The following is a 13,953-nucleotide window of genomic DNA, read 5'->3' as shown; positions in this document are numbered from 1 at the left end:
GGCTTATAATGAAAGCAATGTATGCAGTTTCGCACGGTTCGACTACATACTTCTCGCGCATTAACTAACCAAATTTTTTCACGTAAAATTGCAACCAATGCTTTCGCGCCTGCATGGTGGTTGCGCAATTGTAGTAACCGTATATACGAATTTACGAACTGCGAATTTTTACTCAATAATAGAGGAAATTTGTCATCGCAAGGGACAGCCGCATTTAATAAACGACCGCCTACTAGTAACAATTTCAACAAGGACTTTTCTGAATACTCATGCAAAAATGGATTCAACTTTTGCAAGCTCGACGGTAGTGGAAGGTTTTTGACAATTTGTCATGGACCAATACACAGGCTGGGGAGCTTGGAGCGGGCGTGCATGCTTGCATTTTCCAGGCTTAGCCAGTTCGGGAATGTCGGGGTTCTTGCTCTTTGCACCCTAGCTATGGTACATATACATAAAATTATAATCATGCACTGTAAACCAATTAGACGGAACGAAACCCATACAAGGGATCTAGCTCCGGATTAAATATGAGGTTGCGCACCTGTTCTCTAGTGTATTTACTCGAACGGACATATGACTAGAATATTTCACAGTATGATACGGACGGACTTGTGAGACAAAGAAAACGGCAGACAAAAAAAAATGTAAGCATAACCGGACTCTCTGGCGATCTTCCACGGATCGACAAATCTACATTAATACTGTGGGAGGAAATAATATATACGTAATCCATCATATGTATGTACCTATGTTAGCTAAGAGCAGAGGATAAGCTGGTGTTTTTCCTCCATATCTGCTCTCGCTCCCTTCCCTTCCAATGTATTGAGAGTTAACGTGAAGCTCTCCCATACCCAACCAAGATAAACCACCCACTACATAACGCTTACAAGAGTATTAAAATTGCATTATACTTTATTCATTATTGTCAAATATATAATACAAGGAGAGAGTTTATGTTCATTTCTTTGACATTTGCAATCATTTATGAATGATCAAAAATACATCTCTCTAGAGCAAAACAAAAGCAAAGGTATTACGAGTATTGCCTTTACAATCGAAAAAAAAAAACAACTTTCGCAAAAAGCATTATCAATGAACAATTGCAGTAACAAGAAAAACTATAGTGAACCCAAAATAGGCATATATGTATGTATGAAACATTATGAATGAGCGAATTTAGCAAAGTACAACAACATCGCTAATAAGAAGATTCCTCTTTGCTACTAGACATTCATTTTTATAAACTTAATATTAAGATATGTAAATATGTATATATGTGTGTAGTTAAGCTAAATTAGAAGTATCAATGATAAATTTTTACTCACATTATTTTAAAGGGTGTTCCAACGATGTTTGCGCAAACAGCAGGAAGTGTTGTGGATACCGAAATGAAAATATGCCACCATCTTATAAACTAATTACTTAGAGTTGTTTTGCGAGCGTAAAAAAAAATGCTATTCTTTTGATCAATTATTTTTTTGGTTTCTTTTCGTCTTTTTGATTTTAAAGAGATTTAAAACAAAAAACACAAAAAGCAGAAAATTAATTATAATGGCAAGTTTTAACTGAGTAAATACCATATATTCATACATATATACACATATGTGAATGCGTATAAGTTTATATATTAAAGTTCTTGATTTTTTTTTTCTTTCTTTTTTTTTTTTTTTTTTTGTTACTTCATATCAATTATTGTTCTTATCAAAAGTTAATTAGGTTTGACCCAAGAGTTTACAATTTATCAATTCATACAGGAAAAAAAATATATGTAGGAAAATGGGGATATGCAAAAATTAGTGAACGAATCCCTAACAAACTGATGTTTAGGATTCCCCCTTTTTTCTTTCAAAGATTTTTAAAAACCAAACCACACTTTAGCTCGGAAAAAAAAAACGAAGTTTGGATGCGCTGACAAGTTGTGTTCACCGGCAGCTTATGGCTTCTCTCGAGTTATGTAAACCCCACGTGTCACTCCAACAATCTTCCTAGCTGAATTTAGTTATTCTGGGCGTGCTCAGTGTTTCCCTTGGATGATTCTGAGTAGCCTTGGGGAGCGTTCTAATAGGAATGAGTACTAAATGAAATTGTTCGATCATTTAACCTAATTTAAGTGGGCTTACCCGTAAATAACAATTTGTTCACTTTTCATGAAATAATGTAAATTATATTGAGGTCAGTGCCGCGTTATGGTCGCAAGAACGCGCAGTCCTCCAGCGGATGCCTCAGGCACGTGGGCCAAATGTGCTCCACTCACCTTGGTATTCAGGGATTAAAGTTTCTCTGTTACGACGAAATTAAATTTTACATAGCTGATAGATCTCGATATACACACAACAGGATTCCGGTAAAATTCTTCGATTTCTTATTCTTTAAAATTATATATATAGACAAAAGCATATATATAGTCACTTTTTAATTTATTACCAAACATGTGGTTCACTACCGCTCTCAAAATGAAATGGCGGAAGAAATGATCGTGACAAATGAAAAAGGTCGATTTTGGTATTCAAGCTAGTGTTGTATAGCGAAAAAAAAAAATCAAATGATTAAGATACCTTACGACTGCTGTTCGTGGTGAGATTAATTTTAGGTACATAAACAAAATGATTGTACAAGATATGTTATCAAGGCAAGGTACTAAGTTAATCAATTTTTGCTGGGTTTTTTTTTTTTTTTTTTTTTTTCATAATGAGTTCTCCGTCAGCCATCACAACACAGGTTTTAAGACTATGTACCCACATTATTATTAAAAGCTGAAGAAAAAAAATTGCTACAAAAGCATTGTTTTAATTTCTTCGTCAGTTCGATGCTTGTATATCTTTCGCATGGAATTTACCTAGTAGTTTCCCTGACATATCTTCTAGGACATAGCATGACTTCCCAACTTTTTCACGAACTCGTGCTTTTAAAAATGTCTTCGCTAACTTGCCACTGAATTTCTTAGAAGCATCACTCTGGGTAAAATTGTTCCGATAAACTTCCTGACCTATCTCGAAAAATGTAGGCCGTGAACGCAAATTATATCTCCTCGAGTTCGTTTCATATGCTTTTTGGATGTTTTCGCGTACAAGTACTTTCATTATAGCCAATTTATCGTGTCTGTCGACTGCAGCCTCTATTTTCCCTTCGTCTACCATGCCAATATTTCGAAGCAACTTGTAGTGGTCTCCGTGAGTCACCATGTGTTGGCCGAATACAACAAAATAGGGTGTTTGACTTAACGTCTGATGTACGGAGTTTCTAAGTGCACAGTTTATGCTACTTAGGTGTAAATCCCATTCACGCTGGTCATTCTTTATATATGCTCGAAGTGCAGCATTCACTGAACGATTTACTCGTTCTGAACTGTTACTCTGCGGGGAATAAATTGCTGTGAATATATGTTTCACTCCACACCTGTTAAGGAAACCTTTAAACTCTTTTGAGCGAAACTGACTACCGTTGTCACTAACTACGAATTCAGGAACCCCAAATGTATCAAAAACTTGTTGCTTCAGGAAGCTAATTATCGGGGAGGTGGTAAACTTTTTTAGAGGGCACAAGAAAGTAAACTTCGACAAATGGTCCAGCACGATCAATATGCCGATATGGCCGTTCTTAGATCTGGGAAACGGTCCAATGAGGTCCATATACAGTCTTTGAAAAATTCGTTCGGTTGGTATAAAAGTTCCCATCGGTGGTCTGATTATCTTGGTGGTGTGTTTAGTTGTTTTACAAATGTCACACCTTGATACATAATCTCTAACCTGACGATACAGGCCTGGCCAATAAAAGTATCTTCTGATTCTTTCAACGGTTTTCGCCACTCCACCATGAGCAGCTGTGTCAACATCGTGAGCATTCGATAGCACTTGAAGACGTAACCCTTCTGGCACCACGAGTTTCCATGCCAAATCTTGTTGTTCAATGTCCCCACTATAAAATTCTGTACGATGGTATAAGTACTTGTCTAAAACCTTAAAATCAGGTCGGTCTAGGTCAGTTTTAACTTTTTCTCTAAGATCATTATATTCCGTACTGTCAAATTCCGATGATTGTAAGTTAATATCTGGTACATTTTCGTAAGAAAAGGTTAATTGATCAATGTTGTCATTTGAAACACGAGACAAAGCATCCGGTACCACATTGGCGGAGCCTTTTCGATGTTCGATGGTGAATACGAACGCTTGCAGCTTCAATGCCCATCGAGCCAAACGACCGCTGAGATCCTTCTGTCTCATTAACCATCGGAGGCTGGCGTGGTCAGTAATGATTTTAAATGCTTGTCCTTCAATGTACGGTCTAAATTTTTTTACAGCTAGAACAGCGGCAAGGCACTCTTTTTCCGTCACCGAATAATTACGCTGTGCCTTGTTTAGTTTCTGGCTCATGTAAGCTATAGGAATTTCTTCACCACAATCGTTCTCTTGAGCGAGTATTGCGCCTATACCACTATGACTGGCGTCACACTGTATTGTGAACGGTTTTCGAAAGTCGGGAGTTGCCAATATAGGTGCTGACGTTAGACAACGCTTTAGGAGCTCAAAAGACTCTTGTGCTTCTTTAGTCCATTCAAACTCGCGACCTTTCTTTAGTAGTTCTGTCAAAGGATGAGTTACAGTCGCAAAGTTGGCAATAAATCGCCTGTACCAACCTGCCATTCCTAGAAAGCGACGGAGCTGTCTTACGGATTTAGGTGAAGGAAATTCGCTTATTGCAGAGACCTTGTCTGGATCTGTTTTCAGACTTCCATTGCCTACAATATAACCTAAATACCGAACCTGCTTAAGGCAAAATTTGCTTTTGGATATATTAATGGTTAATCCAGCCTTCCTAATATGGAAGGCTACTTCTTGTAACAGTTGTATATGCGATTCAAAGTTTTCAGAGACTAGCAGAAGGTCGTCAAGATAGACAAACACACGTTCTTTAAGATTGTAAGGAATTACTTTGTCCATTAAACGGCACATGGTTTGGGGTGCATTACACAACCCGAAAGGCATCACCTTGAACTGATAAAGTGGCCTGTTCGGTATGGTAAATGCCGTTTTTTTCGCGAGATTCAATCCCTAATGGAATTTGCCAAAATGCATCTTTCAAATCTAAACTTGAAATGAACTCTGCACGAGGTAGCCTACTTAATATGCCCTCAATGTGTGGTAAGGGATAGGCGTCTTTCACAGTTACCGAATTGACTTTACGACTGTCTAAACAAAGACGTATTTTCCCAGGTTTTCGCACTAAAACGATTGGAGATGACCAGGGGCTGTTCGATTCTTCAATGACATCTAAAGCTATCATACGATCAATCTCCTCACCCATCAATTTTTCAATTGCTGGGGATATCGGATAATGGCGTTGCTTAATTGGTTTAACTTGACCAACATCTATAACATGCTCTATGAGAGTTGTCCTACCAAGACCTTTCTCTTCAAAAGATGGAAAGCACCGAACTGCTGCGCCAAGTTTTTCCTTTTGAATGCTAGATAATATATGTAGATTTTCATCTGATTCGAATAAATTCAAATCACTCACTAAGTGTGGAGCAATCTCAAACGTTTTCCAAAAATTTATCCCCAAATATATGTCCTGGCTTAAGGATGGAGCTATGTAAAAATCAATTGCAAAAGTTTTATCTTGATAAACGACATCCAATGTAACAATACCAACAACAGATTGCTTTGCACCGTCAGCTGTGCAAAGATTTGTGTCTAATTTCTTAATTTTCAGATTTTGTTCGAGTACGTTTTTAGCCCATTTTCCTCCTAAGCAACTTATCGACGCTCCTGAATCTAATAAACCCAAGACTTTCTCTCCTAATAACTCTATGGCAGCATATGGTCGTATGTCACCTGGCTTACCCATCGATGTGGCGGATAAGTTTTCGCGCTGGGATTTTATTTTTTTCCAATAAGACTTGGCTCTAAGTGCTGAACGCGGTTGAGAAAAAATTTCTTCACGCTTAGCATTATATTCTTGTAAACGTAAATGTAAAGGACGAAAAGGGTGTATTTTTAAATTCGCTTCATGGTTATCAGTAGTAGTGAGTACATTTGGCTTTTGTTTTATTCGGAAGTTGGATTGGGGTGTCTGCTGGAGTGGTTGTAGACACCCCTTTGCTTGTTTCCCTGGCCATTGCAGTTGGGACAAGTCGGTAAGAAGTATGCCAGCAATCCACAGCCGTAGCAGAAAACTCGTCTTGGTTTAACACATTGTTTGTAATCGTGACCAGGTGCATCACAGTTCCAGCACTTCTTCTCTAATGCGTCCAAGTTCTCTGCTGCTTGAACTACTGTAAAGTCGGTACTCACAGCCTGATCTGTTTGCTCTACTTCAGCCAATTGTCGCTTTTGTGGTAACTGGGGTCGAGCAAAGCTGTTTTTCACCGTTTCGAAAAAGTTTTCCCGCCGTCTACAAGCTCGTCGTAGGGCCGAAATTGAAGTTATGTCCAAATGGAGTAGCTCCAAACGAATATCTGGAAGTATGTTACGAATTAAAGTCTCAACTAATTCTTGTTCAGACATTGCCACTTTTAAGCTATCACTCAATGTCATCAATGCTTCGAAAAATTGTTCAAACGACTCTCCCTGCTTTTGTTTCCGATTTCTTATTCTTTCCTTAATGTCGTAATCGGTACGGACGTCTTTAAAATTACTTTTTAATGCATCACATAAATTAAACCAATCAAGGGAGCGCACTGAATGGTGATATCTCCAATACCAGTTCTTGGCCTTTCCCTCGAAAAGAATATGGGCATTCTGACAAAGCGCATCGAAATTTCCTCTCAAAGACGTCACAGTCAATGCGTTGATTCGGTAGATAAATTCGTCTACCGAAACGTTCTCTAAAGAACCGTCAAAAGTTAATTTCCAATTTATTATAATTTTAGATATAGCTTCCGGTGATAAGTTTCGACCGTCTCTATTAACGCCGTTATTAATACTAACGTTTGAAATATTTGGGTTTCTTAAATCTAGAGAATTAGGGGCTGGCTCTGCGCCAGAACGTCTCCTATCTGTTACAGTATCTAAGTTCGGTAAATTTTGTGGTTCAATGGTATCTTGCCTACTCCTTTCATTGGTAAGACTAAGGTTTTGTAAGCGTGTTTCTATAGACTGAGATACTAATTGGCTTACAGCTTCTGATATTTCGCGTGTCATATTGACTCGATGACGTAATGTCGTATCTTCAATCATTTGTTGAATGCGCCCTAAATCTAAACTAGCTTGGCGATTTTCATTTCTATATTGCCGATTGTTTCGCCCGCGACGATTATTAGCTGGAGAATGCATCTCCTCTGGGTTTGATCTATTTAGGGTATTATAATTAAAAGCTTGTAATCGAGTAACAGGACCTCTACGAACAGCACCCTGTGAAGGAGCTTCGTCGATAACCGGCCTGATATCTTGTTCCGTGAAACTTCTCAATGACTGCGAATCGACTGTTCTCCTACATAAAGGACACGATTCATTTTCAGTCAACCAAATTGTAAGACATGACCTATGGAAGCCGTGCATACATGGCGTCGCTACAAAATTGAAATTGGTAGTTTCCTCATTGCAGATGGAACATATGTTTCCAGGGGTAGCAAGATTTGCCAAATTCTCTTCGCTATGTCGTACGGACATTTTCCTTTCTGTTTTTTTTTTTTTTTTTTTTTTTTTTTTAATTCAAAAAAAAACTTTATATAAACAATAAACTTTACTAACTCCTGTAAGTGTACGTGAGTGGATGGTTAAATATAACATAGATAGTATCATACCTGCATTGATTACGCATACTGAACGGACTGGTTTAGAAATGGTGCAAACCGGATATAATAATCCTTTATTATTTCGTATCTCTGCATTAACATGAAACGCTTGAGGATTACGAAAAGCATAAAGCATACTTACTATAAACAATTTATGATAAGCTACTGGTAGAAACTACTACAAATTTAATAAGATCTATTCCAAATAACTAGATGCATAAGAGTATTTATAGAAGACATAAATAATTTAGTCAAGCTGGTTAGATGGACGACCCATCGCATCCAAACTAATTCCATCGCTTGCAAATTATCCTGTAGAAAGCTAAATTTTAGAGGCTCGTAAACAGATGTCTCGGGCCCCACGTTGTTGGGCGCCATTTTTATGTCATGGACCAATACACAGGCTGGGGAGCTTGGAGCGGGCGTGCATGCTTGCATTTTCCAGGCTTAGCCAGTTCGGGAATGTCGGGGTTCTTGCTCTTTGCACCCTAGCTATGGTACATATACATAAAATTATAATCATGCACTGTAAACCAATTAGACGGAACGAAACCCATACAAGGGATCTAGCTCCGGATTAAATATGAGGTTGCGCACCTGTTCTCTAGTGTATTTACTCGAACGGACATATGACTAGAATATTTCACAGTATGATACGGACGGACTTGTGAGACAAAGAAAACGGCAGACAAAAAAAAAATGTAAGCATAACCGGACTCTCTGGCGATCTTCCACGGATCGACAAATCTACATTAATACTGTGGGAGGAAATAATATATACGTAATCCATCATATGTATGTACCTATGTTAGCTAAGAGCAGAGGATAAGCTGGTGTTTTTCCTCCATATCTGCTCTCGCTCCCTTCCCTTCCAATGTATTGAGAGTTAACGTGAAGCTCTCCCATACCCAACCAAGATAAACCACCCACTACATAACGCTTACAAGAGTATTAAAATTGCATTATACTTTATTCATTATTGTCAAATATATAATACAAGGAGAGAGTTTATGTTCATTTCTTTGACACTTGCAATCATTTATGAATGATCAAAAATACATCTCTCTAGAGCAAAACAAAAGCAAAGGTATTACGAGTATTGCCTTTACAATCGAAAAAAAAAACAACTTTCGCAAAAAGCATTATCAATGAACAATTGCAGTAACAAGAAAAACTATAGTGAACCCAAAATAGGCATATATGTATGTATGAAACATTATGAATGAGCGAATTTAGCAAAGTACAACAACATCGCTAATAAGAAGATTCCTCTTTGCTACTAGACATTCATTTTTATAAACTTAATATTAAGATATGTAAATATGTATATATGTGTGTAGTTAAGCTAAATTAGAAGTATCAATGATAAATTTTTACTCACATTATTTTAAAGGGTGTTCCAACGATGTTTGCGCAAACAGCAGGAAGTGTTGTGGATACCGAAATGAAAATATGCCACCATCTTATAAACTAATTACTTAGAGTTGTTTTGCGAGCGTAAAAAAAAATGCTATTCTTTTGATCAATTATTTTTTTGGTTTCTTTTCGTCTTTTTGATTTTAAAGAGATTTAAAACAAAAAACACAAAAAGCAGAAAATTAATTATAATGGCAAGTTTTAACTGAGTAAATACCATATATTCATACATATATACACATATGTGAATGCGTATAAGTTTATATATTAAAGTTCTTGATTTTTTTTTTCTTTCTTTTTTTTTTTTTTTTTTTGTTACTTCATATCAATTATTGTTCTTATCAAAAGTTAATTAGGTTTGACCCAAGAGTTTACAATTTATCAATTCATACAGGAAAAAAAATATATGTAGGAAAATGGGGATATGCAAAAATTAGTGAACGAATCCCTAACAAACTGATGTTTAGGATTCCCCCTTTTTTCTTTCAAAGATTTTTAAAAACCAAACCACACTTTAGCTCGGAAAAAAAAACGAAGTTTGGATGCGCTGACAAGTTGTGTTCACCGGCAGCTTATGGCTTCTCTCGAGTTATGTAAACCCCACGTGTCACTCCAACAATCTTCCTAGCTGAATTTAGTTATTCTGGGCGTGCTCAGTGTTTCCCTTGGATGATTCTGAGTAGCCTTGGGAAGCGTTCTAATAGGAATGAGTACTAAATGAAATTGTTCGATCATTTAACCTAATTTAAGTGGGCTTACCCGTAAATAACAATTTGTTCACTTTTCATGAAATAATGTAAATTATATTGAGGTCAGTGCCGCGTTATGGTCGCAAGAACGCGCAGTCCTCCAGCGGATGCCTCAGGCACGTGGGCCAAATGTGCTCCACTCACCTTGGTATTCAGGGATTAAAGTTTCTCTGTTACGACGAAATTAAATTTTACATAGCTGATAGATCTCGATATACACACAACAGGATTCCGGTAAAATTCTTCGATTTCTTATTCTTTAAAATTATATATATAGACAAAAGCATATATATAGTCACTTTTTAATTTATTACCAAACATGTGGTTCACTACCGCTCTCAAAATGAAATGGCGGAAGAAATGATCGTGACAAATGAAAAAGGTCGATTTTGGTATTCAAGCCAGTGTTGTATAGCGAAAAAAAAAATCAAATGATTAAGATACCTTACGACTGCTGTTCGTGGTGAGATTAATTTTAGGTACATAAACAAAATGATTGTACAAGATATGTTATCAAGGCAAGGTACTAAGTTAATCAATTTTTGCTGGGTTTTTTTTTTTTTTTTTTTTTCATAATGAGTTCTCCGTCAGCCATCACAAATTTTGTTATTTCTTGGCTATATTCATCACCTTGGACTATTTGAAAAATTTTTAAGAGGCTTAATTGCAACTCTTGTGCCGATGGTGTTGGATCATACTTGGTGGATCGATCTCGCCTTTAAGACCCATCGCAGAACATAGGCAAAAACTCGTAATAATTTATTGTGTGAAGAATATTTTTCAGTCACAGCTACGAGTGGATTACGGTCGTCACTTACTGCTACTAAGGCACTGGCATTTTTTTCTTTTCCAGTGCTTGTTCTTCAGACGTTAATTCGAAATGGGTATATATTGGCCAACTTGCGGGGTCTTCTAAGAGGAACTGTGGGCCACAAAACCATATGAAGTTCTGTATTTCATCCACGCTACAACCCCGAGATACTTGATCCGCAGGATTTGTTTAGTTGGCATATGCCGCCACGAAGCACTTTGAGTCAACTCTTGAATCTCGGACACTCTATTTGCAACGAAAGTTTGCAACGTTGATGGATGTGTTTTTATCCAATGCAAAACTATTTCGGAGTCTGTCCAGAATGTTATGCTGTCAATAGGTCGATTCAACATTGGCGCAATGCGGGACCATCACTTGGCCAAAAGATGCGAGGCCAGGAGCTCTAAACGAGGAAGACACTTAGTCTTCAGCGGAGCAACCCTGGATTTTGGCAGAATGCATTTAACGTCGCTAGCGAATTGGCTTCGAATGTAAATACAACAACCATACGCCCTTCTTGAGGCGTCGGCGAAGCCATGCATTTGACAATTAGCACTCGACTCAGTATAAAAAAAACGAGGAATGCTGATTGACAGCAACTGCAACAAATTCGCTTTAAAATTCTGCCAGCTGCTGTTGAGATACAACGGAATAGACTCATCCCAATCTAGTTTCTTAATCCACAGCTCTTGCAATAAGATTTTAGCTGAGATCACTAGTGGGGCCAGCAAACCAGAAGGATCAAAGAGTCGGGCAGATACCGATAAAATATTTCGTTTTTAGCTCGTAACTCATTAAATGTATCATCCCATCTAAACCGAAATAAGTCGTCTTTTGGCGACCAGTGGATCCCCAGCGTTTTAGTGGAGTCTGAGTCGTTGAAACTTAATGATTTTTCCAGACTCTGACTATCGAAAAAACTTGGGTGGTTGGAGAACCACTTAGCTAGCTGGAATCCTGCCGACCATAAGACGCCAGTTACCTCACAGCGAATTCTGTCAAGGGATTCAAAATCTTCAGATCCGGTTAACAGATCATCAACGTAGAAATCGGTACATATTACCTTGGCACCGAGTGGATATTTTTATGCATTCATATCACTTAGCATCTGCAAACACCGTGTTGCGAGAAATGGAGCTGACGCAGTGCCATAGGTAACGGTGTTTAAACGAAAAATTTGCAGAGGCTCGGATGGAAGCTTTCTCCAAACTATTAATTGAAAATTTCTATCTTTTTCATTTACGAGAACTCGGCGATACATCTTAGTGGTGCCCGCCGTAAAAGCATACTTATGCATTCGAAAGCGAAGTAGCGTCGAAAAAAGTTCTTCTTGAACCATCAAAATGTTATTCAACGCAATTTGTGTTGACGTCTGACTCGACGCATCGAAAACAACGCGGAGTTTCGTCGACGTACTTTGTGGTCTTAAGACACACTGATGCGGAATGAAATAGTGGGCTTCACTCGGGATTTTGTTATCAGTGGGGCTCATGTGGCCCAATGCCAAGTACTCTTCCATGAAGTCCAGATACATTTGACGAAGTTCTGGATCTTTCAACGTACGTCTCTCCAGCGCTTGAAACCGCCGAGCTGCGGTTTCAAATGACTGACCCAACGCATTTAGGTCAGTTTTGAACGGCTGTCTTACTTGAAGCCGTCCCGACGGTGAGACTTGAGTAGTCTTAACGAAGTAGTCTTCGTATTTCATTTGTTCGGCAGTAAACTGAGTAGCCTGTGATTCCGAAGGGATTTATTCCATTGCCCAGAATCTTTGGACAACTTCATCAATTGCTTTGGAATCATCTTCTGTTTTGCATAACGCACTGCTAACTTCGGAGTGTTCGCTTTGGTGGGAGACGTATTTGCCTGAAATAATCCAACCGAAAAGTGTTTTTTGAAGCGTCGGAAACCTTGGGTCCGTTTTAATCTGACCAACCAACAAAAGATCGAAAAATGTTTCGGCTCCCAACAAAAGATCGAATTTTGAGGATTTATGGAACCCAGGATCGGCTAATTCAGTATTAGCTGGAATTTTCCAACCGGTAGTGTTAACAGCCCGATCTGGGTGATTTGCCGAAATCGCTCCCATTACCCAAAAATCTGCGAGGAACTCGAAATTGTTAACTCGGGATTTATGAATGCAATAACCTTGTACCGAAATTTTGGGATGCATTACCAATCCTGATAACATTTAATGTTACCTTCTCTCGCCGAATTCGCAGCCTTTGTTCCAGCTCTTCAGTCATGAAATTTACTTGTGACCCTGAGACAAGTAACGCACGAGCTGACACATAATCACCGGAGCAAGTTTTCACCTTGACCACTGCTATCGCTAACATAACGCGATCAGGCACTCTCACTGCGTGCATAGCTTGTGAGGTCGAAGATTGTGGTGTTGTTTCGAACGATATCGGGTATTGGTGTAACACGGTGTGATGTGACCGGTTACACACTCGACACCGTTCTAGTTGGCATTTAGAAACCGTATGTCCCTTGCGCAAGCGATTTATGCACAATGGGACCGATTTCGCGAAATCGAATCTCTGCTGAAGAGAGAGAATTTTTAATTTAGGGCAGTCTGTTAAGAAGTGGTCCTTGGAGTTGCAGTGGAAACAAGTAGTTGGCTTAGCTTTCGCAGCCACAAGGGATGACTTTGGCTTTTCAGCACTCTTGTTGGTTTTCCTTTGGGTGTCGTGAGACTTTGACGATGTCGACGCTTCTTCAGACGATAGGTGCTGGTATCTCTTATTGAGAGCCGCTTCGCACTCACTCCACAGCGGAAGCTTTTCGTAGTCAAGTTTCTCCTCCCATTTAGACCGCGTCGTGGGATCAACCTACGACATTACTGAATGTATCAACATCGCATTGGAAATATTTTTATCATCACCCAAAGACAACAGGGAGTCATAGACAGCTGATACGGTGTCGATCATGGACCGCAGCGAAAGCGACGATGGCTTTTGGATTTTCGGAAGTTCAAACAATTTCGAAAATATAAGACATTTATTGTCATATACCTTTTTCAGGCTTGCCAGCGCCTTCGGATACTTTTCTTCCGTCATTTGGAAGGCCTTCACCGTTCCTAAAGCTTCACCAGACAAGCACGAAACTAAATGTGTGAATTTTTCAATGACTGAAAGCACTGGGTTATTATGAACGAGGCTCTCAAACAAACTCATAAAATTTTTAAACTCCGAATATTGCCTCGAAACTTGGGCAGCGACATTTTCGGAAGTCTTGAGCTG

General features: G+C 38.6%; 2 protein-coding genes across 10 annotated transcripts in view; both read right to left on the bottom strand.

The window, feature by feature from the left end:
• The window catches only part of LOC137240104 (uncharacterized), a 1,657,600-nt gene that overhangs the window by 352,073 nt on the left and 1,291,574 nt on the right, over nucleotides 1–13,953 (bottom strand). The gene's annotated exons all lie outside the window — the stretch shown is intronic.
• LOC137240103 (uncharacterized) lies at nucleotides 6,045–11,586 on the bottom strand. 2 transcript variants are annotated; one of them, XM_067766024.1, is made up of 2 exons: nucleotides 9,908–11,586; nucleotides 6,045–9,845 (listed from the first exon to the last, which is right to left on the bottom strand). In XM_067766024.1, exon 2 carries the CDS (start codon nucleotides 7,605–7,607, stop codon nucleotides 6,045–6,047), a length of 1,563 nt encoding a protein of 520 aa, XP_067622125.1. In that variant the 5' UTR covers nucleotides 7,608–9,845; nucleotides 9,908–11,586. The 2 variants fall into 2 exon arrangements, with proteins under 2 accessions (XP_067622125.1, XP_067622126.1); XM_067766025.1 differs by having other exon boundaries at nucleotides 6,045–10,154; nucleotides 10,212–10,223.

Source organism: Eurosta solidaginis, chromosome 2 (genome assembly GCF_040869045.1).
Source record: "Eurosta solidaginis isolate ZX-2024a chromosome 2, ASM4086904v1, whole genome shotgun sequence".
Classification (NCBI taxonomy): Eukaryota; Metazoa; Arthropoda; class Insecta; order Diptera; family Tephritidae; genus Eurosta; species Eurosta solidaginis.
Note: the sequence above shows the minus strand (reverse complement) of the source record. Positions and strands in the feature narration are given on the sequence as shown.